The 23,042-nt window shown below is 44.1% G+C and overlaps 1 protein-coding gene across 1 annotated transcript in view; it reads left to right on the top strand.

Moving 5' to 3' along the window:
- Nucleotides 1-23,042, top strand: part of ACOXL (acyl-CoA oxidase like) — a 1,104,726-nt gene that overhangs the window by 553,308 nt on the left and 528,376 nt on the right. Inside the window, exons 9-10 of the mRNA XM_086926889.1 lie at nt 8,546-8,678; nt 11,971-12,005. Coding sequence (XP_086783015.1) covers nt 8,546-8,678; nt 11,971-12,005 — 168 coding nt within the window. The remainder of the gene's footprint in view (nt 1-8,545; nt 8,679-11,970; nt 12,006-23,042) is intronic.

Raw genomic sequence — 23,042 nt, 5'->3', positions numbered from 1 at the left:
ACCAGAACAGAAATTACATCAAACGAGCCTACGAGTCTCATTCCCAATTCAACCGCAGCCTCAGGTCCCTTAATGACCGTATGAAGGACAGCCACTGACGGAGTGCCGAAGCACCTCGTGTACACTGCCGCAAAAATTCTACCCCATGACTCACAGTCACTGGCTTCCGGTACCAAATCCTTGGGTGAACTAATTGTAAGAATCCTGTGCTTTTCCACGGGACTCGAATTAGGAAAAACAGCCTCCAGCTGGTCAAATTTCTCAGCAGGCCAAAAAGGCATATCATCCTTATCTTGGGAACGCTTGCCCATCACTGCATTGACCATCACGGGACTAAGCTTCCATCCGCTCGGTCCAGCTGGAGGGGCCGCGACACCAGGGGCCCCGCCCTGGAAATTGCGAGTAATATATTGAACTAGGGCCCGAATGACACTGATAGAAGAGTCATATAGGGTCCGTAACTCAGCAACTGTGACCTGCCCCGCACGATGATGCGGGGTAAATCCAGCCAAAACCGGCCAGGAAGCGCCCGGAATGGACAAAGGACCCAATCTAGCCGCCGTTATACTGTGGGGAAGGGCGCCATCAAACCAAACACAGTGCTGCCATGCAGGAATCGGAATTTCCTGTGTCCTATAAGGGACGTAGTCCCGGGGCACAGCTGTGTGAGTGTAAGTGTGAAAAACCTGCGTAGCTGCTTCCACTGCAGGAAATGTCACCCAAGAGTAGAATATCTCAAACGGGTAAGCAACCTCAGCACTTACTACCAAAATCACTGCCATGCCCTTAAAACCAACATTGTATGCTTACAAATGATTGCGAACCGTAATGCGACTATGCTGCGGTATAACAATGTCAGCCATAGTGACACAGAGAACAATAAGTTACAATGTAAAACTCAGTAGCACAACTGGGTAGTAATTCGAAAGGAAACCTTTTGAATAGATTCAAGCTTGAAAAGACCTATGTAACTATAGGTAGGTTTGTCCGACACCACTAATATCCGGAAACAATGGCGAAGGGGTTAAGGACTAAATGATGTACTACTCAAGTGTCATGTAATAAGACCACCAGCTTTGGGCGGCATGTAGCAGGGATTTTGCTCCTACACCGAACTGTGCATAGAGACCTGGAACCTCAGTGAATTAGGGTGTGCCAAAACTCACCTTAGTAGCCAAAATCCCCTACCAGACTAGCAATCAGTGTCTCATTGGTTCTTCCATACCCCCAATGATTAGACAACCCAGAACATGGAACTTAGAATAACTCGGGCAATGTGGAACACATGAACACTCTGTCGTTATACACTCATGTTATTCCAAAACAGGGAGTAAATGAAGACACGTGCAAGTTTGAAATATTTATTTCTAATGCCGTGTTCTCAAGCGCAGAATCTTAGCTAATAAAAGCAGGCATATTATAAGCAACAAGATTATCAGCATAGTTACTATTCCATAAAATACAAAAGGGGAAAGCATGTTAAAATGCTAAATGGAAATAGACTAGATTACACCTAGATTTCACACTCCCTTGCTAGTAGGTTATTTTATATCTACAGAAGGTCTCTTGGGTTTACAAGGGCGGCCCCATACCTCTGGTCCTAGTAGAAATGGATCACATCATTTTCTACACCAGCTCTCTGCATGCGAATGTTCTCCAAAGTGTGCTTGAGCATGCCTGCGCAGTGCATTATTAAACGCGCCAAAATCAGAGGTGGCCACAGCTGCATATATGTTATGTCTAGAACGTGCGCTGATCAGACCGAACAACAACCACTGTGTTGAAATAACCTTGAAGGCCTCGGCACTCACTGTTCAGACAAAGTTTACCAAGCCAAGCTGCTAGTATAGAAAAACATATTATTCTCGTGTGAAGCAAAACAGTCCTCTAGAGTCTAAACATTTGTAATAATGTGTGCCGTGTGCAAAGGCAGCAGAAAGGAAAATGGTGTTTAAACATTTAATAGGCTCATGCTAACTTAACACAGTGTAAATGCAAGGCCCAACCCCCATGACACCCTCTCTTGATCCGAGCACGGATAAGACAAAGGGCACATTTAGAAAGCAGAGTTCAATAACGACTGTCAGAACCAAGTGCAAATTGTCACAGGGAAAAAACGGGAACAAAAAACTCCATAATCTGAATGCACTTCAAACCAAATAATTCTAGCCATGGACATAATGAAGTCAAAAGGTCTGGGCATAAAAAAATTAAACTTAGAGAAGAGGAAAGAAAATATAAAAAATATCCGATGTCCAACTCTGGACCTCAGTCATGGAAGAAAGAGAGAAGCCATTCAATCCAACAATGTATATGCAAAAAATGTTGCAACAGCCTCCAATAGGAAGTCACTGTTCTCATCCGAAAACATGTCAGCCATCCAATTCAGCAAAGGGAAACAACATACATGTTCCTCAATAACCGGAGCCTCTAGCATCATCAGAGGACTACTCGGTGTTCAGACAAAGCTTACCAAGCCAAGCCAAGCTGCTAGTATAGAAAAACATAATATTCTCGTGTGAAGCAAAACAGTCCTCTAGACTCTAAACATTTGTAATAATGTGTGCAGTGTGCAAAGGCAGCAGAAAGGAAAATGGTGTTTAAACTTCTAATAAGCTCATGCTAACTTAACACAGTGTAAATGCATGGCCCAACCCCCATGACAACACCACGGAGTTCCCCAGGCTGTCGTCAACCACGGAGTATATCAAGGCCATCAAGAAAGCCATGCTTCAATTCTTTTACGCGGTCTTGTGTTCCATCAGGCCTAGCAGAGCCACAACGGCCTCCCGTTTGGTTACTGGTAGCAGGTCGTTCCCCAGGCACCATCTGCTCCTGTGAGACCAATTAATGGGCCCGTACCAACTCTGGTACAGCCTCCCACTCTGACCACTGAGAGCAGTCTTGCTCTATGTCGCCCCACCACTGTTACTTACTCCACGGTCGTTGGATGAAGAACTGGTGCTGATCTCAAGCCTGTTGGACCTCAAGCAAGTAATGACCCATGCTCAACCGATGTTGCACTACAAATTCACAAAAACGCAACCAGTTGTCATGCAGTCATACTCTAATCCGGTGCCTCAAAAACACGGATTCTATTTTCTTTTTGATTCTGACTCTTTTCTTGTGCTAGGACAGGGTTCACCCCAGAATACTGATGAGGACGATGGTGAGGGGAATAGCTTGCTCTCCCTTGAGTATACTGATGATGCTTTATACCTTGATTTACAAAACTCCAATGGGCTTGACACCTCTCATGGAATAGAGCTTGCAGTGATGGTTCGGAGGGCAGCTGAGTTGCTAGAATTACAGATGAAGACAAATGTATTGGAAGATTTTGCAGCCTGACCCTGCAGCATTGGGGCCTTTGCTTCAATCAGTGACACCCTCACAGGAACCTAGACAGTTGCATGATCAAAACCATGTTCTTGTCCATCTGTTACCTAGCAGGTGACAAGGAGACATAGGCCAGCTCTGGGTGATCCAAATTTTCCTTTCTAAGAATCTTACTTCGGAAAGATTTATTGTGCTAGCATCAACCAATAAAGTAATTCCTAAATCATTTTCAATGCCCCATTTATAGAATCAAAAAGAATTAGTGCCTATGGCAAGCAAATATTTTTTTCTGCCAGCCTGTGACTGAGGAACATAAATGCAGTCTGTCTGTTGGGCTGATAGACACACATGCTCTATGGGGCATGGCCAGTGAGAACTTGCAGATGGTACTGGTGGGCCTTAAGACATCTTTGGCTTAGACTAAACATTTTGAGCAGGAATCGGCAAAAAGTAATCCACACGGGTTTAAATATCTCTGATTGCTTTAGAAGGGCAGTCAGTACCAGTATTGTGCTTTGAGGACACACCTCGATGAGGTAAACCAGATGTTCTGAAGCTGTACAGGCATCACTGATGGACATCCTTGTTGGAGATTATGTGGACTCCATGCAGGAATGTGTTAAGAACAGTAGGGCCACAGCTTGTCCCTTGGGGATGTTGACCTCTGCAAATGAGAAGCCCCATCAGTTCTGCAAATGTAGGGGTTCTCTAGGAGGCTAGAGTACAGACAGTGACAGCCGTCCAAGCTAATGAGGAGATAGACAGCGTAATCCATGCAGGGCCACTGACCCAGAACCAGCAGACATCGCTCAGGCCAGCAGGGCCATCAGAACTCCAACTCCATTTCCCCTGCTACAACAGCCAACAAGCCACTTTAGTTTGTGCTCAGCTGCTCACATCCAACCTGTAGGGAAGCAGAATTTAGCAGTTCCTTCTGGGTTGACAAATCTATCACATCCGACAAATGGGCCTTGGAGATTGTTTATAGGGTTATGGCCTACCAATCCAGTCTCCTACATCCAATGTTCCTCCTGCTCCACAACGAATTTCACTAGAGCATCTGTCCATCCTGCAGGAAGTACACTTGTTACTCTCCAAGTGTGCCATAGAATAGATATGGATCAGGAGAAAGGTGGAGGTTGTTATTCCTGCTATTTCCTTTCAAGAAAGAACACAGACAGCACTATCCCTGTATCTTCACCCTCCTTTAATGAATGCCTTCCTACAGAGAAACACATTCAAAATTCTAATGCTGGCCCTGATCCTGTTTGCCCTGGACCCAAGCTACTGGCTAGTGTCTTTAAACCAGCAGGACGTGTATTGTTGTGTACGCGTCCTGCAGTCCAACAGATGATACCTGCGGTGCAAGGTAGGCCAGGAACATTTTCAGTTTGATGTGCTCCCATTCGGCCTCACCACTGCCCATCGGATATTCACAAAAGAGATGGCATTGGTCCGTCTTCGGAGATTGGAATACCAATTTACCCTTTCATCAACATCTTGCTGTTTCAAGCGTATGCACCACAGTCAATTGTAGACCATCACCAGACGACAGTGAACCTCTTGACATCACTAGGGTTCACAAACAGTGAGCTGACATCAGATCTCACTCTTCCGCAGAGGCTTCCTTTTATTGAGCTGGACTGGATACAGCACAGTTCAAGGTCTTCCCTCTGTAGCAATGAGTCCAGGACATTCAGACTATGATCCTGATATTTTATCCCTGGGCCTGGAACTCGGGGAGAGCAGCTTCTTGTCCTTTAAGTATCCTGCATCCTGCTTGTCGACCACTCCAGGTGGCTTTGCAGGCTCTCCAATTGAATCTGAAGTTCCAGTGGACCCAGCACCAAGGAAGCTTGTTGGGTCTCATTCAGATTTCGAAGGAGATTGTACACGATTCGCTGTGGTAGCTACCCAACCACAATTGGACCTGCGACAGGTCCCTCTCCTTTCCCCTCCCAGATATGGTGGTGTCATTGACACATCACACCTGGGTTGGGGAGAGTGGTTCATCTGGGAGAGGTGTAGATCAGGGGACTCTGGCCTTTGAAGTAAGGCCTAATCCATATCAACTTGCTCGAGTTATGAGCTATACACTCGACCTTGAATAACTTCCTACCATCAGTGAAAGGGAGGCTAGTGCAGGGTCCCAAAGACAGCACAACCGCCATGTGGTTTTCAACAAACAGGGTGGAGTGGGTTCCTGGGCCTGTGCCAGAAGGCCCAGGAACCCTGATCCTAAGCCACCTGGCAGGGTCCTACTGTGCCACAGTGCCAGAGCTAAGCAGATCGCATCAGGCAGATCCTGAATGGGGACTACATTCCAATCAATCAATCAATCACAGAATTTGTAGGGCGCACTACTTACCCCCGAGGGCCTCAAGGCGCTCGGGGAGAGAAGGGGGGGATGCCGCTACTGGTTGCACAGCCAGGTCTTGAGTAGCCTTCTGAAGGTCATTAGGTCTTGGGTCTGTTGTAGGCTGAGTGGAAGGGTGTTCCAGGTCTTGACGGCGAGGTGGGAGACGGATCTGCCACCGGTGGTTGTTCTTTGGATGCGCTGGACGGTGGCGAGGGAGAGGTCGGCGGAGCGGAGCTGGCGGTTGGGGACGTAGAAGAGGAGTCGTCTGTTGAGGTAGGCTGGGCCGGTCTTGTCGAGTGCCTTGTGTGCGAGGATGAGGAGTTTGAAGGAGATTCTACTGTTGACTGGGAGCCAGTGCAGGCTTCAAGTGGGGGGTGATTTGGCTGTGGCGTGGTACGTCGATGATGAAGCGTGCAGAGGCGTTTTGAATGCGTTGTAGTCGTTTGATGAGCTTGGCCCGGGCTCCTGCGTAGTGGGCGTTTCCGTAGTCGAGTCTGCCTCTGACGAGGGCCTGGGTGATTGTTCTTCTTGTATCTGTCGGGATCCACCTGTAGATCCTGCGGAGCATACAGAGGGTGTTGAAGCAGGAGGAAGAGATGGCATTGACTTGCTTGGTCATGGAGAGCGCTGAGTTGAGGATGACTCCCAGGTTGCGTGCGTGGTCTGTGGGTGTCGGGCCGCCCCCAGTGCCGTCGGCCGTCAGGAGTCGTCCCAGGCTGATGGGTTGGAGCCGAGGATGAGGACCTCTGTCTTGTCCGTGTTCAGCTTTAGTCGGCTGCTTTTCATCCAATCGGCGACGGCCTTCATGCCTTTGTGGAGGTTGGGTTTGGCAGCGAGGGGGTCCTTGGTGAGGGAGAGGATCAGTTAAGTGTCGTCGGCGTAGGAGATTATGTTGAGGTCGTGCTGTCGGGCGATGCATGCGAGCGGGGCCATGTAAATGTTGAACAATGTCAGGCTGAGGGATGAGCCCTGGGGTACACCGCAGATAATCTTGGAGGCTTCGGATCAGAATGGGGGGAGGCGTGCAGGGCATCTTCCAGCATTGGGAAGAACCCTGGCTAGATCTTTTGCTACCATCGATAATGTTAAGTGTCAAAAGTTGTGTATTGCAGTTTCTGCAAGAACACTCGCTAGGAGAGGTTTTATGACTGGAATGTAATTCTGACTGCTATGAGCCTCCTCTGCCTTTCGTGGCTGAGCTCTGAAAAAGACCATGAAGGACCGGGCCCAATTCATTCTAGTGACTTTAGATTGAGCCAGTAGAGTGTTGTGCCCGGAGCTTTTGGGCATGAGCCGCTGATCAGGCTGCCACTTTGGGGAGATCTTTAGTCTCTTCAATAGGGCAGGGTCTGCCACCTGAATCTATGCAAGCTATACCTCCATGTGTGGAAACTGATCGGTGTCAGTTGACTACACTTGATCTACCAATAGAAGTGGTGGAGCCATCTTTGGCGCCAGAGACCCATCCACAAAGCCCATTTATACTGGGCGATGGGAAAAGCTATAGTCTTGGTATGGTAACAGCAAGACTGACCCTTTACACTCCAAGCTGTTGGATGTTCTTTTCTTTGGGTTGTCTTTGGTCCATCAAAGCCATTGAATGGGCACTATCAAAGGCTGTTTGTTGGCCGCGTCAACCTTTTTATACTTGCCGGACCAAAGGTCCTTGTTTACATCACCTATTGTGATGAGGTTTATAAAAGGCTTGACACACGTTTCCTCTTAAACGGTTTTTGTAATGCCACAGTGAGACCATAATTTGGTATGAATGTTTCTCTTGTGGATGCCCTACGATCTATCGGTGCAGCATGCCAACGCCACTTTTTTCTTGATAAGCTGGTATTGAGAACCTGCCCAGCATTCCTACCTAAAGTTGTAACTCCTTTCCATGTTGGGCAGTCTATCACCCTGCCTTGTTCTTTGCATCTCTTCATCCCTTGAAAGTGGAGAGGCTTCATCAGTTGGTTACTGAAAAAGCTTTAAGGTTTCATGTTGATCGTGCCAAGGAATACCAACTGGTCGATCAGCTGTGTTTGAGGTTCTCTGGGGCAAAGAAAGGGAAAGTTGTGTGCTTATATGTAGCTCAGCTCCATCACTTCGGGGTGGTGTTGAGTTAACACAGAGCTGCACGGTGCAACCCAGTGGCGCTACAGTACCATGTTTCCGGATCCAGCCTGGTGCATGGAGAAGTATTCTACATAAAATATGCACCAGAAAGAGTGTTACCGAAGGTAAGTAACTTGTTCTTTATCCTCTACATCTGAGGGCGCACAAAGGAAAAAGACAAACTGATGTTAGCGTGCAAAAGTAGCCTTTAAATGGGGCTCTGCTTCATCACTTCTGAGTCGATATAGAGTTAGCTTAGAGCCACACTACACCACCTGTCAGCGTGCTGAAGCACTGTTGGATAATTCTGCAGATCCGGTCTGGCGCCTGAGGGATAATCTGTGAGAAATCTGTGGTTAAATAAAAAATGGTGTTACGAAAGATAAGTAACTTGTAAAATGTTTATTACTATATAAAATTAGAGTAAAGATAGACAGCGATAGAACATCAAAATTGTATGATCACAATTTGCTTTGTGGATAACTCATGGGCTTCTCCACTGAGCTTGGCCTGTAATGAAATACCACTTTGACTGTGGGTATACACTTGTATATGAAAGTACTTACAGGGGAGGTGGCCACTGTTATTAATGAATTTTAACTGGATTATGTAGTCTTGCTGGAAATGGGTAGAAGACAATACAGTACCCCCAAAAGCCTGATAAAATGTCACAAAATGATGCAGCATATTGGCTTTGCAATGAAAGACTACAGGTAATGTAAACATGCTTTTTTTGTTCTTCAGATTTGGATCTGTGTCTCCAGATGGGCAATACCACTCATCCATCAAGAATAAAAGCGCCAGGTTCAATGCAATGTTGGCAGCTCTGACACCGACCAGATTAGCACTAACGTTTCAAGCGTTAGGTGCTATGAAGGTATGTATCAGCCAACTAGATTTGTGGGGGGCTTGGTATAGAAGCCTGCTCCTCATGAATTTGTTAAAAATGACAAATATTACATTTTGTTTGTTGAACTTCAAACCTGCTGGCCTTCAGAAAGGGTCTGAAGACGTGGCTCTATTGACAGTAATCTGCTTGTTCTTTTCTACTTTTTCGCCTGCCCTCTTTAGTCTGCTGTGGGTTAGAAAGCGCCGGGACACTCCTTGGAGTAGCCGAGCGCTATATAAGACACCCATAAAATTAACATTAACATTAACTATATTGTTATTGAGGTTTGCTGATATAAAAAAACTAATAACGTGGAATCCGTAGCCCTGCACCAGTAAAACACATGATACGCACTAAATAAAGTCATCAGCCACAGTCAAACTGTAGAGCTCGATTGGTATAGACGTTTTTGGCAAGCGGTGAAGTAAAGGCACTTCAATCCTGTAGGCTCTATCCCTAAATGTAGAGGTCTCCATCCAGCTCATGTTTCGCTCCATCATGGTGCGCAGTACTGGGGCTTTTTCAAGGCTTTGATAGACAGTGGTTTCTGAACGGGGCGTTAGTGGTCCTTGTAATTAACCTGGCTTTGTCTAACGCCTTTAAGAATATTCCTTAGTCATAAATTGGAGCATCAGTGGTCCTGATAGATGAAATGGATATTTTCTATTCTCTTGAGGTTGTAGCAGTTTCCTCCTGGGAAGTCAGTGTGTCTCCTTGCGGTCTGGAACAATTGTGACAATCATTAATGTTCTAATTCAGGGTTCTCCAAAGTCGGTCCTGGATGGCCGGATCCATGCCAGATTTTTAAGATAAATACATTTAAGTAAATGGGGATATGCTAAAAATCTGGCACGGATCCGGCCCTACAAGAACGATTTTGAGACCCGTGCTCTAATTTATGATTCGGAAATATTCCAACTCTCGAATTAGTAATTATATGGAATAATAATTGTGCCAACACCCTCACTTCAATTCATATATTACATAAACTTGTGAGGAGGGGGTCATATCCATATGAAAGGGTGGGAAAAAGGCACACCAAATTGAATTATCCTTTCCCCTTAAAAAAGAAGGCATTAAAGTATAAATCCTGAGTCCGAAGGATTATCTCAGTTCTTAGTTAACGCAGCATGGGCTTTCCCCTAGCTAATCTCATATTACTCTACATGTAATGCTCCAAGTCATACTCTGTTTGCACCAGTTGCTTTCCCTCTTGTAACTTCGTTTTTGATGATTTTAAGTGCCAGATGTACAGAGCATTTTAGATGGCCGATTGGGCCGTTTAAAATCGGTAAAATGTATTTTTACCATGTACATAAAGCACAATGCAACTCAGTAACTTGTTACTGAATCGCATTTTGCTTTTGCAATTCGGTATTAGGAAGGAGGGTGTTTTGAGTGTCCCTTCCTAATACCGAATAACACTGGTAGGTATGACTGTTTTACGACTTGGAATGCAGTCGCATAACATTCGCAGTTACCTCCAGCCTCAAGTTGGTGGTAATCCATTCGCAAACGGGAAGGGGACCCCCAAGGGACTTTGTGAATGTAGGCACCAACATTTTTTACGAGAAGACAATGGTTGCACGGATCACTGCCTGCCCTTAAAAAATGAAAATGTCGCTTTTCATTTTTCTTTTTGAAATGCATCCCGATTTCCTTTCAGGAAAACGGGCTGCATTACAAAAAACAATTGCTTTATTTAAAAAGCAGTCATGGACATGGTGGTCTGCGGACCCCAGCACGCCACCATCCCTGTGATTATAGCCATTCACAATAGGTCGCAGCTTGCGACCTCCCTCATGAATACTGATGAGGCAGTCCATTTGAGTCCCACTGTGAATCGCTAACAGTGTCAAACACATTGTTGTACATCACAGCTTGCGCTAGAATTTGCTATTAGGAAATCGCAAACATACGATTTTGTAATCTCGCCCTAAATCTGCAAATTTGAATTCATTTTGCCTGACATGCTTGTGTTCTGGAGGACTGACTATCGGCACTCGATATATCAAGCGGTCCTTTACACATGCATCAACAAAAAAATTACATATTTATGGATGTACAAACCAGCTAACCTAAAGATGGACCACACATCATTCTAATTTGTACATTAAATACTGTCCCTACCACATGCATCTAACACTTCTTATCACCCAGAATCTGTGTTTCAGCAGACATCAAACACTCCCCGTTCATCAATATTACCGAACAACATTATTTCAGCCACTACTACAGCCTGGTCCTCCCCAGATAGCACACTTACAATCTGCTTCATTTTTGCCCTGTTGCAAAATGAGAAACAGACTAGAGCAAATGTTTGCTTCACCACCAAAGACAAAAGCAGCAACAGAGGTACGAATGCCTTGTGTGTTTTTGGCACTCGGGCAAGTTGACGGGTTATGTCTCTCTCCTTAAAACACGTTGTGACAGCTCCTGGGATATCCCCGCCAACTTGAATTAAATACTAGTCATATAATAAACACCCCACTTGGCCTCCCTTGGCACACCTCGCGGTGCTATAGAAAAGTAAGATTTTTTTGTAGTTAGCTGTGTCCATTATATTTGTGTGTATGTGTAGGTCTGTGAACACTGGGACTGCACTACCAGTAGGTTTAAGGCAGTATGTATTTATAGAGGATAATTCACAAAAGCATTTATGGGTATGGTTAGTATTACAGGAGTACACCCTATTAGTAAAAGTTCAAAGAAGGAACAGTCCTTTCTATTTGTACAAAATGTATATGAATATTCCCATTTTAGATGTTTTTGGGGCTAATTCACAAAAGCATGTACGTGTACACCACATAAAAGACTACTCACAGGAGCACTTGTTTACTTACTTCAAAATGCCTCTGTGACTAAGCCCCAGTATGTGCAAGTGATGTAAACCAGTATTTCCTGGTGTTCTGATGCAAAATATTTACTGAGGTTTTTAAGTGCAAACATAAACTGAATCTTTTGCAGTCGAAAGTGTTCCCACGCACAGCCAGATACCTACTTTCCAAAGCTACGATGAGTCATTTTTGTTTTGTATTTAAATTAGGGTAAAGCCCCTAGTGTAACCACTCCTCGAATGGCAACCATGTGTTGGAATGTAACCGTAGAAACATTGCCCTTTGTCTTTTAAAGTGAAATGCACTCTTTCCTACACTGTGAATAATCACGGAAGACGTTCTGTCTGTCACCTACGTCATAGGCTGCATTTTTAGCCATTTTTGGTATGTTTTATGCTCTAGCACCCTTCAGTGATCACAAACACGCTTCTTTTTACTTGCAGCTGGGGTTGACGATATCCATTCGATATAGCCACAGGTAAGCTTTTTTAACCAGTTCCACTTTTTGAATAAAGTTGTTTATTGTGATCACCATACTTCTCTGTACTTGTATTCTATTTCTGGTACTAATGTGGTTTTAAATTAGAGCAACGTGTGAATCGGCAACATAGTATTTGACGCTGAATTGTCACCACTGGAGGTCGCTGTCGGCGCATGGAACATATACAAGAGGTTCGCTTTTCCTTCAGTTGGTACTACTGATGTTTCTGTGTTTGTTGTAACACACATTGGTAGTCCTGATTTTAGATGCACGGGCTCAATTTCTTGTTAGTTTTTTATATGCTGTTATTTTGTGTTGGCTGAGTGATTTTTTTTTATATGCAACGACATTTTGCTAACTATTGCCCACTGCAAGCCCTGCGTTCATTTTTTGCGACCCTTCTGTATTTAACCAGTTATTGTGTGCTAATATGTGTACTAACATATTATACCTTTAAACATTGTGTTGATGTCTCTAATACATATAGGTGCATTATTTTAAGGGTGAAAGCAATTTTTACCTGAACTCAGCATGCACTAGATTCGCATTCGGGTGAAGATTCGTGTTTATGACTAACAGTGTCTTTGTGGAGTAGTGTTGGTGTCGTGATAAAGTTACATAGCACCGAGTGCAATGGTGATTGCACATTAACATAACGTAATTCTGGCGAGGGAGCGTGCCAGTCCTGCTATAAACCAAAAGGTACCCCACCAAATGCTCAAAACCGGCACACACTGTATAGAACACAATATGGTGTTTAAATTGTAAAAATAATAATCGCAATAAATACCGGGTAGTTGAACACCAAAGCTGCCCAGTCATGATTCTACCCCACGCCTCTGTCTTTCACCGTACTACACTCCTCTCTTTATCGCATTCAGACAGGTTCTTTTTCACCTCGCAAGGGCAGCTCCTCCACGTGGGCGGAGGAGCGTCACCCCACTGCTTTCTCGCAGTGCAAGAAGCAGACACACAAAATGTAATAGCTTTAATTTATTACCATTTTAAGTTTGGTTGTGGGTGAAGGGGCGGGTAGGCGGGGCTGCTCTGCGAGCAGGGGACGAGTGGTGTGCCCACTCCTGAGTGCTAAAAGACTGTTTGGTCGGCCCACTGGGGCCACCCAAATCAGTCATGCGCACTCTACCCTTCTCCATGTAGGCTGCAATGCAGCCTGCATGCCCGTCAGCCCCTGGCTGGACGGTGTCCCGACCAAACACAAAGCTGCTTGCAGCGTTGTGATTGGCTGCCTGCTTCCAGTTCGTGCAGGAGGCAGGAGAGCAGGAGCAGAAAAGTCCCGGCCGGCGGAAAAGTACGTTTAATTTTTTTAAAATTCTTATTATTAAATTAAACACCCCCACAACCCCTCTCCTCTTCCCCGCGTGACCGCCCTCCTCCCCGCGGGACCCCCCCTCCTCCCCACGTGACCTCCCTCCTCCCCACGTGACCCCCCTTCCTCCCCACGCGACCCCCCTTCCTCTCCACGCGACCCCCCTTCCTCCCCACGCGACCCCCACTCCTCCCCACGCGACCCCCACTCCTCCCCACGCGACCCCCTCTCCTCCACGCGCGACCCCCTCTCCTCCACGCGCGACCCCCTCTCCTCCACGCGCGACCCCCACTCCTCCACACGCGACCCCCACTCCTCCACACGCGACCCCCACTACTCCACGTGCGACCCCCACTCTTCCCTGCGCGACCCCCCCTCCCTGTGCCACCGGTGCTGGCGGCAACTGCTGCTTTCTCCTTTTGTGCTTTTTTCCCATTTTACTCTTACAACTCCCTTTTTAGGTTTTGCCTGTTCAGCGCTTGCACTGTGCGTGAGAAATTTATTGTTTTTAATATAAACTTAAAAGGGGCTTGCATCCCGCCTTCTCTCTTTCCTGGCTTCTCGTTGGTTCTTGAGCATGCTGCTTACCTTTCCTCCATTTCTATTGGCTGTAGCATATTTTCCTGCATTTACCAATGCATGTTCCTCATCTGCTTCTCTTATCAGTTTCCAGCAGCCGAAATACTGTTAACATCCACTTTGGTGGAACTATATTTCCATAGAGTTTTGCCTTTTACTCTTGCAGCATATTTATGTAACAATTTATCACCTGGAGAGATTAAGGGATTTGTGTAAAATCACAGGATGTTGCGCGGCCCGGCTGAGACTCGAACTGGGATCCCCAGCTCAAGAGTCAGCAGCTGTGGCTCCTGTGCTATCTATTCAAGGAGCTCTTGTCTTCTTCCGGACGATGATTGATGGAAACAGCTCTTTATTGATTACATAGGTGAAACCAATTTATTACAAATGCTTGATTGTCTTTCTTGCTCTAACTAAATTCCAATTCCCAAAAATGAGTCCTGGTTGCCATCTACAGCCACCTGTGTAAATTAAGCACTGCACCAGTTTATCCTGTATGTTGTAATGGTTTAGACCAGTGTTTCCCAAACTGTGGTCCGCGGACCCCCAGGGGTCCGTGACACATTCCCAGGGGGTCCGTGGGCAACAGTTTTAAATGCACAGAAAACGTTTCTTGTATAATTAGCAGCTTTCCAGCAACAATAAAAGTGTCAAGAGAATGCAAGTGATTAATGTACCTGCTGGAGAGTGAGGAGAGTTTTGTTCAGTGGCAGCTTTGATTTAACTAATGTAGCACAGAGGGTTAATGTGCCTACTGCAAAGAACGTGTAACATGCATCTTAAAAAGCAGTATTTTATGTGCCTCGGTTCGTAGTTACTGCTTTTGTCACAGAGATTTTTTTGTTACTGTGCACTTCATAAGTGACAATCGTAATCTAGCAGAGGGACCTATAAACTGTCTTCAAAGAGCTGCTTGCAAACTGCATGGTACCAGTTAGTAACTTATATTTAGTACCAGTTATTTATTATCCTGATGCTGCTAAAAAGATATATTTGGGTGGAAATACATTTTTAATGTTAAAGTAATGCTAGCCACTGTGTTATGTTCTGAATCCTGAGTTTGTGCTTTTCTAGTCCAAGCACTCTTTAAACATTTTATATACACACTGATTTACATGTATAAATTCAATGTCTCTATATGTGTGTGATGTAGAGTGCTCTGACATCCTACAACGGTATGAGAGATGCTATAAAACAAATGAAATACATGTGAAAGAGGGGCTATTATTTCAATATAAAATACTAAGGGCCAGATGTACGATCTGTTTTTATATGCGCGAACAGGTTCGCGAGCCCGTTTGCGCATGCAAAAACCTATTGGGCCATGTTCATAGCCTATTTCGCGAGTCGCAATTTGTTTGCGACTCTCTAAATAGGTTTTGCAACTTGCTATTTGGAAGGGGCATTCCCTTCCAAATAACGAGTCTCAAAACCATGTACAAATGTTTGCGGTCGCAAAACAGTCACAATTACCACCTACTTCAAGTAGATGGTAATGCATTCGCAAATGGGAAGGGGTCCATGCAAAATTATTTTTTAAGGGCAGGCAGTGGTCCCAGGGACCTCTGCCTGCCCTTAGAAAATGAAAAGAAAGCGTTTCAATTTCTTTTTTTTTAAATGCATGGTAAACAGACTGCATTTTTTTTTAAACTGCTTTATTTAAAAGCAGTCCGAGACATGGTGGCCTGCAGAGCCCAGCAGGCCACCATCGCTGGGAGGGCCTGTCATTCCCAATGGGCTTGCAAATTGCGAGAGGCTCATTAATATTAATGAACCTCACAATTTCGACCCCATTGGAAATCCCAAAGAGTGTTAAACACACTGTTGTACATTTCATTTAGCGACTCGCAATTTGCCACTCGCAATGTGTCGCCAATTGCGAGACGCTAAATGAAATGGTCGTACATCTGGCCCCAAAATCCTTAGTACTTTGAGTATTTGTTTTGTGTGCACACGTGTGTATTTTTTTCGAATTACTGTTTTAATGTTTGAAAGTTAACTCATACAAATTGCTTGGGGGTCCCCGGCTTCCAGTGGTAACTCAATGGGGGTCCTCAGGAGTCAAAAGTTTGGGAAGCACTGGTTTAGACGATGTCCTCTTACATTACTTATACTAATGGACAAAGCCATGTGCTTCGTGGGTGTGAAAAACCCCTGGGCATCCTTTGTCGAGTAGAGGTTTGCCCTCTCTTCCTTTTCAGCAGTGAGGCTTTGCAGCTGGCAGTTTCAGAACATACAGCACCTTTGGCCTTGATGTAGCTCACAATGAAGACACTGAGGTCTTAGGTGGTACTAAGCTTAAAGCATCTCAAATTAGGCTTCGTCTACCATTCTATGATACGCTCTGACGTGTTCCCTAACGCCTTAGTATTCGGCAGGGGCTCATCTGCCACATATCAGACTAATCTCCAGAAGGATGCCAGTACTTTGATAACTTAGCAATACAAAAACCTGTTACTAAGAGAGACTACAAGTCTGCCATTACTGGGATACACAGATGTATATCCTCATCCCAGGAAAGCTGGTACCTAGTGTACAAACCTGCAAACATATTCATTTGGTCACTTGAGACATTGAGACGGAAGTCTTTGCCTTTCCTAAACTTAACATCACTTTAGAAAAACAAAAGAAAAAGGAAATAGAACATCATAATGTACCTCTTGTTGAAATCATAACATAACGTGAATTTGTAAAGAGCACATACACCCACAGGGATCTTGGCACTGAATAACATGTTTATTGTTATGCAACTCAATGGATCACAGTGTCAGATCCTTCTGAAGTTTCAAGGCCTCTTTGACAAGTGTTGTTGGTTTATATATACCATTTGGGGCACACTTCAAAAAAGTGCAACAAAGAGCCTAACAGTTTGTTTGTATATCAATTGTATTGTTGCTAGAAGCGCATATTTGTTGTACCAGGCTTCTGTATCTGAGTTTTTTGTGGATACATGAACTGCCTAAAACTAGATTTTAGTGTTAGATGTAAGAGGACACTAGGATTACGATACTACACTCCCCACACACTCCCAGCCCTCAGAGCCCAAGTTTGGTGTGGTTGAGGACTTTAGCCATTTTGAAAATGACCAAAGTGGTTAGGGATAGCCCCGGGAACCATCAGCCCATTGGTTAGTGCAATCCACAGGAATCATTTCCACCCACCAGCTTCTGCCAAGCATTAATGTTGCATCTCCCAGCACCCACTTCAGAACTCTTCTGGACCTGCTGAATATCAGTAGAGGACTGTACGTGCTGTCTAAGATCTGAGCAGCACCTTGAAGATGGACCTCCTCTCCTTCACTCAGGACAAAGAATTGTACTCCAAGGGTCATAAGGCTGTCCTACTGTGAAAGCTGAAGGGACACAGCAAGCTACAAGAGACCTTTTATTGCAACTGCCCAGCTGAGCACTGGCAACTGGACCTGGACTGGACCCTGCAGTTGGCGTCTGTCTGCCAACCTGAGAATGTCTAATTGCCTCCTCTGAGGTCCTGCTGGACTTTAGGAGTGTACTCCTGTGGTGGATTGGGACTTACAGGACTAAAGTCAGATGGTAATGTCTTTGACTAGGATGAACCTGGTTAGTGTATCCGTCCAACTCTCCATTTCGATCAGCAGCAAGGTGCTCCTAGATCCTGTTATACAGTGGCTATTGACTTTCACTGGTACTTTGTGCTTCTTGGGATTATTTCTACTTAAAGCTTTAAAAATTCATATCCTCTATTGAATTTATGGCATTTTTTTGTAATTTTGCTTATTAAATGTTATTCTATTTTTTTATTGTTCTGAATTTCGGCTTTATTACTGCTTTAATATTGCATAAATACTTTACACATAGCTTCTAAGTTAAACCTGCAGACTTTGTGCCATAGCTACCAGAAAGCTGAGCTCAGGTTAATTTAGTGGTTTTTATGGAGTACCCTGACAAAGATTGTGATTATTACTTGAGGTGGGTACTTACCTCCCTGAGCTTATAATTTTTTTACATGACGAAACTCAACATGATATTGGACCTACATTTGGCGCATATTGACCAACAGAAGTGTCTGCACCTTCCAATCCTGTGGCAAACTTACTATCCTTCACAGCACCACGGATGTCGAACATACATGTTCACACTGGCGGAGATCAATAGCCTCATCCTTCTTGATAGCAAAAATATATATTCGTAGGCACTGGAGAACTGACACAGTACTTTTTAAAAACAAATGGGCGACATAACTGTTTAAATTAGCAACTCCTCATTGTGTTATTTATAGATTGCACTGTGAGGTACCAATGTTCAATTGCGTTTCCATACCATTTTTGACATTTTGTGTGCCACTACACCCTTTACCAGCCCATATTATCCACCCAGATGTAACTTGCCTCCCTATGATTCACCCACCGTGATCTCCTCCTGTGTGTTGTTCTGCTTTCCCTCCTGCCTCTCACAGTACTCATTCAACAGTGCGCTACGCTAGAAAATGGTTTGACCAGATACCATAGTCAACCCTGTACATGGACTTCGAACTTTGGCTTAACTATAAATACTGGCTCTCGTTTTACTGTAAACTAAGTCTATCCATAGTGCAAAGTAATGTTTGTTTTAAGTTTTCAAGCTCCACAATCACATGGCACTCAAAATTATCTTTTCATATAACGTAAAATGATTGTCTTCACATATTGTTCCTGTTTACTTCTTCTTTAATTTCCATTATCATGTTAATTGTTTCATCATTAACTTTTCAATAAATCACATGTTTTTTTCACATTTCTTAAATGCCCGATGCATTTCAAGCAATAATGCTCTTCCTCAGGGGACTTTGTTCTGAAAGGATATAGCAATATGTCGGTACATTTTCATGTCAGTATGCAAACAAGTACTAACTCATCATATTATAAACATCAACAAAAATTGACCATAGAACATTTCACGTTCCTATTTAGTTATGGAACATGTTACACCTTATAACCCTTTTGTGAAAATAAAACGTATTGCCAGGTCTCATTCCATATTGCATGCATTGTAAACATGTGTGTGCTCACTTCGATATATTCCATCACTGACCTTACTCGAGGTTTCTCTATTCTTGTTCAGAACTGTAAATAATAAACAAGGCACTAATTTACTCAAAATGTCATTGTTATGTTATTCTAATCCGTGATCTCCTTGTTACTTATTTTAATCTTACCGGGTAACTTGTACAAAACGCCTATAGCGGTGCATTCTCCCTTCCGAGTGTTCGTAAAGTTTGGCGTGCGTCGCTCTATCCTAGTTGTACTCTATGATTATCCCGGTCCGATCACGTGGTGTGTGTTGGGGGAAACGAACCTAAAAACGGACTCACGTCTTATATGACTATGTTCGTGTCTATATACCTCTATGTGGTCACTTGTGAATGAATGGTGACTTACGATTTTAACCTGTAGTGAGCCTGTTAAAAATGTGCAATACGTAAAGGAACTTCCACATAAGTATCAGAAAACGTTCTAAATGAATACACAATGTAAATAAATGCATTAAATCATTACTAACAATTATTCTCTACATGTCATCAAATCTCATCGCGACCATAATTATATTGAGTACTTGTCGCTTTGTGAGTTTATAAAAAGCAGCTAAGTTCCAGCCGCTCATTTAACCCTTTAGGGTGCAGGGTACATAAAAAGTTCATCCAAAATGTCTCTCTCCTTAGCAGTAGGTTGTTATTGTCCATTCCTGGCCGGGTTGTCACCAATTCCAGTATACAAAATTTTAATTGTGAAGGATTGTGTTTCGCTTCATTGAAGTGAACTGCCACAGTTGATTTGAGATTTTTTAATCTGATATTGCTCTTATGTTCTGTGAGTCTGATTTTTCTTTTTCTTTGGGTTTTGCCCACGTAGGACAATCCACACGGACATCTTAGCATGTATATCAGATTGCTGCTGTCACATGTTCCTGATACCTTTAACTTTATAGGTGTACCTTTGGTGGGGTGATTAATCACGTTCCCTTTGATGATAGCTGAGCAGTTACCACAATTATGGCATGGCATTGTGCCTTTGTATTTCTCTGTATCTGTCTTTTTTGGAATCTTGATAAGTTCTTTGATGTTTTTTGTTCTCTCATATGCAAATATTGGGGAGTTTGAAAAGATACCTTTAAAATCTTCTTCCAGCGCCAATAATGGCCAATGTTTAATGATCGTTTTTTTGATACTGTAACTGCGTGTGGAGAATTTTGACACGAATACAGATCTTTGTTCTTCCGTTTTTGTTTTTGCGGATAACAGATGGTGTCTTTGTAATTTGTCTGCTCTTTCTGCAGCGGCATTCAGAATGGGTTCCGGATATCCTCTGTTTTTGAATTTGTTTAAGGTCTCCAACTTATGTTTATTGTATAATTCTTCTGTTGAGGCGATCCTCTTTATTCTGACCAGTTGTGAAAATGGAAGGTGTTTCTTGAGTGGTGGTTGGTGAAAGCTTCTATAATGTAAAAGATTATTTCTGTCAGTGCTTTTTGTAAAAACGCTGGTAGTTATTTCGCCTTCCACATTAGATATTGCCACATCCAAAAATGTAATCATGTTTTTGTTGATTGTGAACGTGAATTGAATCCGTTCGTTTATTTTATTTAGGTGTTGTAATGCTTCCTCTAGACTTTCCATAGTTCCTCTCCATAAAACAAAGATATCATCAATATAACGCTTGTAAAGGATCAAGTTGTTCTGCCATGATTGTTGATTCAATATGTGGTCCAATTCAAATCTGTACATGAATGTATTTGCGTACGTAGGTGCCGCACAATTGCCCATGGAAGTTCCAGAGGATTGTACATAGTAATTGTCTTTCCACACAAAATAACTGTGGAACAAAGTGAAATGAATGAGTTCCATGATGAATATTTTTAACTCTTCACTTTTTTCTTCATTTACCAAGAAACTTTCCACGGCCGTCATTCCCAGGTCATGTGGAATGGATGTATATAAGGATTTTACATCCACTGTTGCCATGATCATATCTTTTGTAAAATTGGTATTTTCTTCCTCCAAAATATTTAGGAAATGGGTGGTGTCTTTTATATATGTGGAAGATTTTTGAACGATGTTTTGTAGATGTTTGTCTATGAACTTCCCTATAGGTTCATGTATAGAACCTGCAGACTTTGTGCCATAGCTACCAGAAAGCTGAGCTCAGGTTAATTAGTGGTTTTTATGGAGTACCCTGACAAAGATTGTGATTATTACTTGAGGTGGGTACTTACCTCCCTGAGCTTATAATTTTTTTACATGACGAAACTCAACATGATATTGGACCTACATTTGGCGCATATTGACCAACAGAAGTGTCTGCACCTTCCAATCCTGTGGCAAACTTACCATCCTTCACAGCACCACGGATGTCGAACATACATGTTCACACTGGCGGAGATCAATAGCCTCATCCTTCTTGATAGCAAAAATATATATTCGTAGGCACTGGAGAACTGACACAGTACTTTTTAAAAACAAATGGGCGACATAACTGTTTAAATTAGCAACTCCTCATTGTGTTATTTATAGATTGCACTGTGAGGTACCAATGTTCAATTGCGTTTCCATACCATTTTTGACATTTTGTGTGCCACTACACCCTTTACCAGCCCATATTATCCACCCAGATGTAACTTGCCTCCCTATGATTCACCCACCGTGATCTCCTCCTGTGTGTTGTTCCGCTTTCCCTCCTGCCTCTCACAGTACTCATTCAACAGTGCGCTACGCTAGAAAATGGTTTGACCAGATACCATAGTCAACCCTGTACATGGACTTCGAACTTTGGCTTAACTATAAGTTTAAGTTTAAAATATTTATCAAGCGCAACGTACACCTGGGTGGTTTCTTGGCGCTAAAGTAGCAGGCAGCCAGCTGGGCAAGAGCAGTTGCTAAGGCGTCGACTGGAAAGGCAGGCAGGGCTTACGGTAGAAAAGCCTGAGAAAATAAAAAGGTCTTCAGAGCTTTGCGGAAACTAGAATACTGGGTGAGGGACCTAAGATGGAAGGGGAGAGAGTTCCAGAACATGGGGGCAAGAGTGGAAAATTTCGAGCCACCCTGTTTTTTTTTCCGGTAGCGAGGGACTGCTAAAAGAAGATGTGCCGAGGAGCGGAGGTCTCTGCCAGGGACATAGGCCTTGATGGCGGAGGATATAAAAAGGGGGGCCAGGCCAGTCCTGGCCTGAAACGCCATGCAGCCTAATTTGAACAAGGCGCGTTCCCGCACGGGGAGCCAGTGGAGGGTTTTCAAGAGGGGGGAGGTATGATGGAATTTGGGAAGACCGAAGGCAAGGCGGGCAGCCTGGTTCTGCACTAGTTGCAGTTTACGCAGGCTGTACTGAGGGATGCCATTGAACAAGATGTTCCCGTAGTCCAGGCGGGACAGGACCAGTGCGGACATAATTAGTTTAAGTGCAGAGAGAGAAAAGAAGCGAGAGATAGAGCGGATAGTACGGAGAGTAAGAAAGCAGGAAGAAACCACCGAACCAATCTGGGAGTGCATAGTGAGTTTATCATTTAGCTTGATGCCAAGAGTCTTAACAGAGGGAACAGGGGTAGGAGGAGAACCAAAGGAGGGGGGCCAAAAGAGAGAATTCCAGGGACTGGAGCAACCACCCGTCACCACAAGTTCCGTTTTATCGGGATTGAGTTTCAGGTGGTTGAGATTCATCCAGTCCCTGATGAAAGATAGGATAGATTGGAAGTTAGAGATAGAGTCAGGGGTAGAAGACAGATTGAAGATGAGCTGGAGGTCGTCGGCATAATTATATACCGTGACCTCCAGCTGCTGTAGGGCAAAGATAAGAGGGGCGATATAAAGATTAAATAGTAAAGGAGAGAGAGAAGAGCCCTGGGGAACACCGCACTGGACCTGGCAGGGGGTAGCTGAAAACTCCCCAAGGTGAACCGCCTGGGTCCGGTCCCTCAAAAAGGATGAAAGCCAGATAAGGGCTGAGCCTCCTATGCCCGCCGCCTTGACACGGGAGAGCAAGATGGAATGATCCACCGTGTCAAAAGCGGCGGACAAGTCAAGGAGGACCAGCGCCTGAGATCTGCCCATGTCCATACCCTCTCTGAGGGTGTCTAATACTGACACCACCACTGACTCTGTCGAGTGCTTGGGCCGAAACCCAG

Source organism: Lissotriton vulgaris, chromosome 6 (genome assembly GCF_964263255.1).
Source record: "Lissotriton vulgaris chromosome 6, aLisVul1.2, whole genome shotgun sequence".
Lineage (NCBI taxonomy): Eukaryota > Metazoa > Chordata > Amphibia > Caudata > Salamandridae > Lissotriton > Lissotriton vulgaris.
This window is presented reverse-complemented; position numbering and strand designations above follow the sequence as displayed.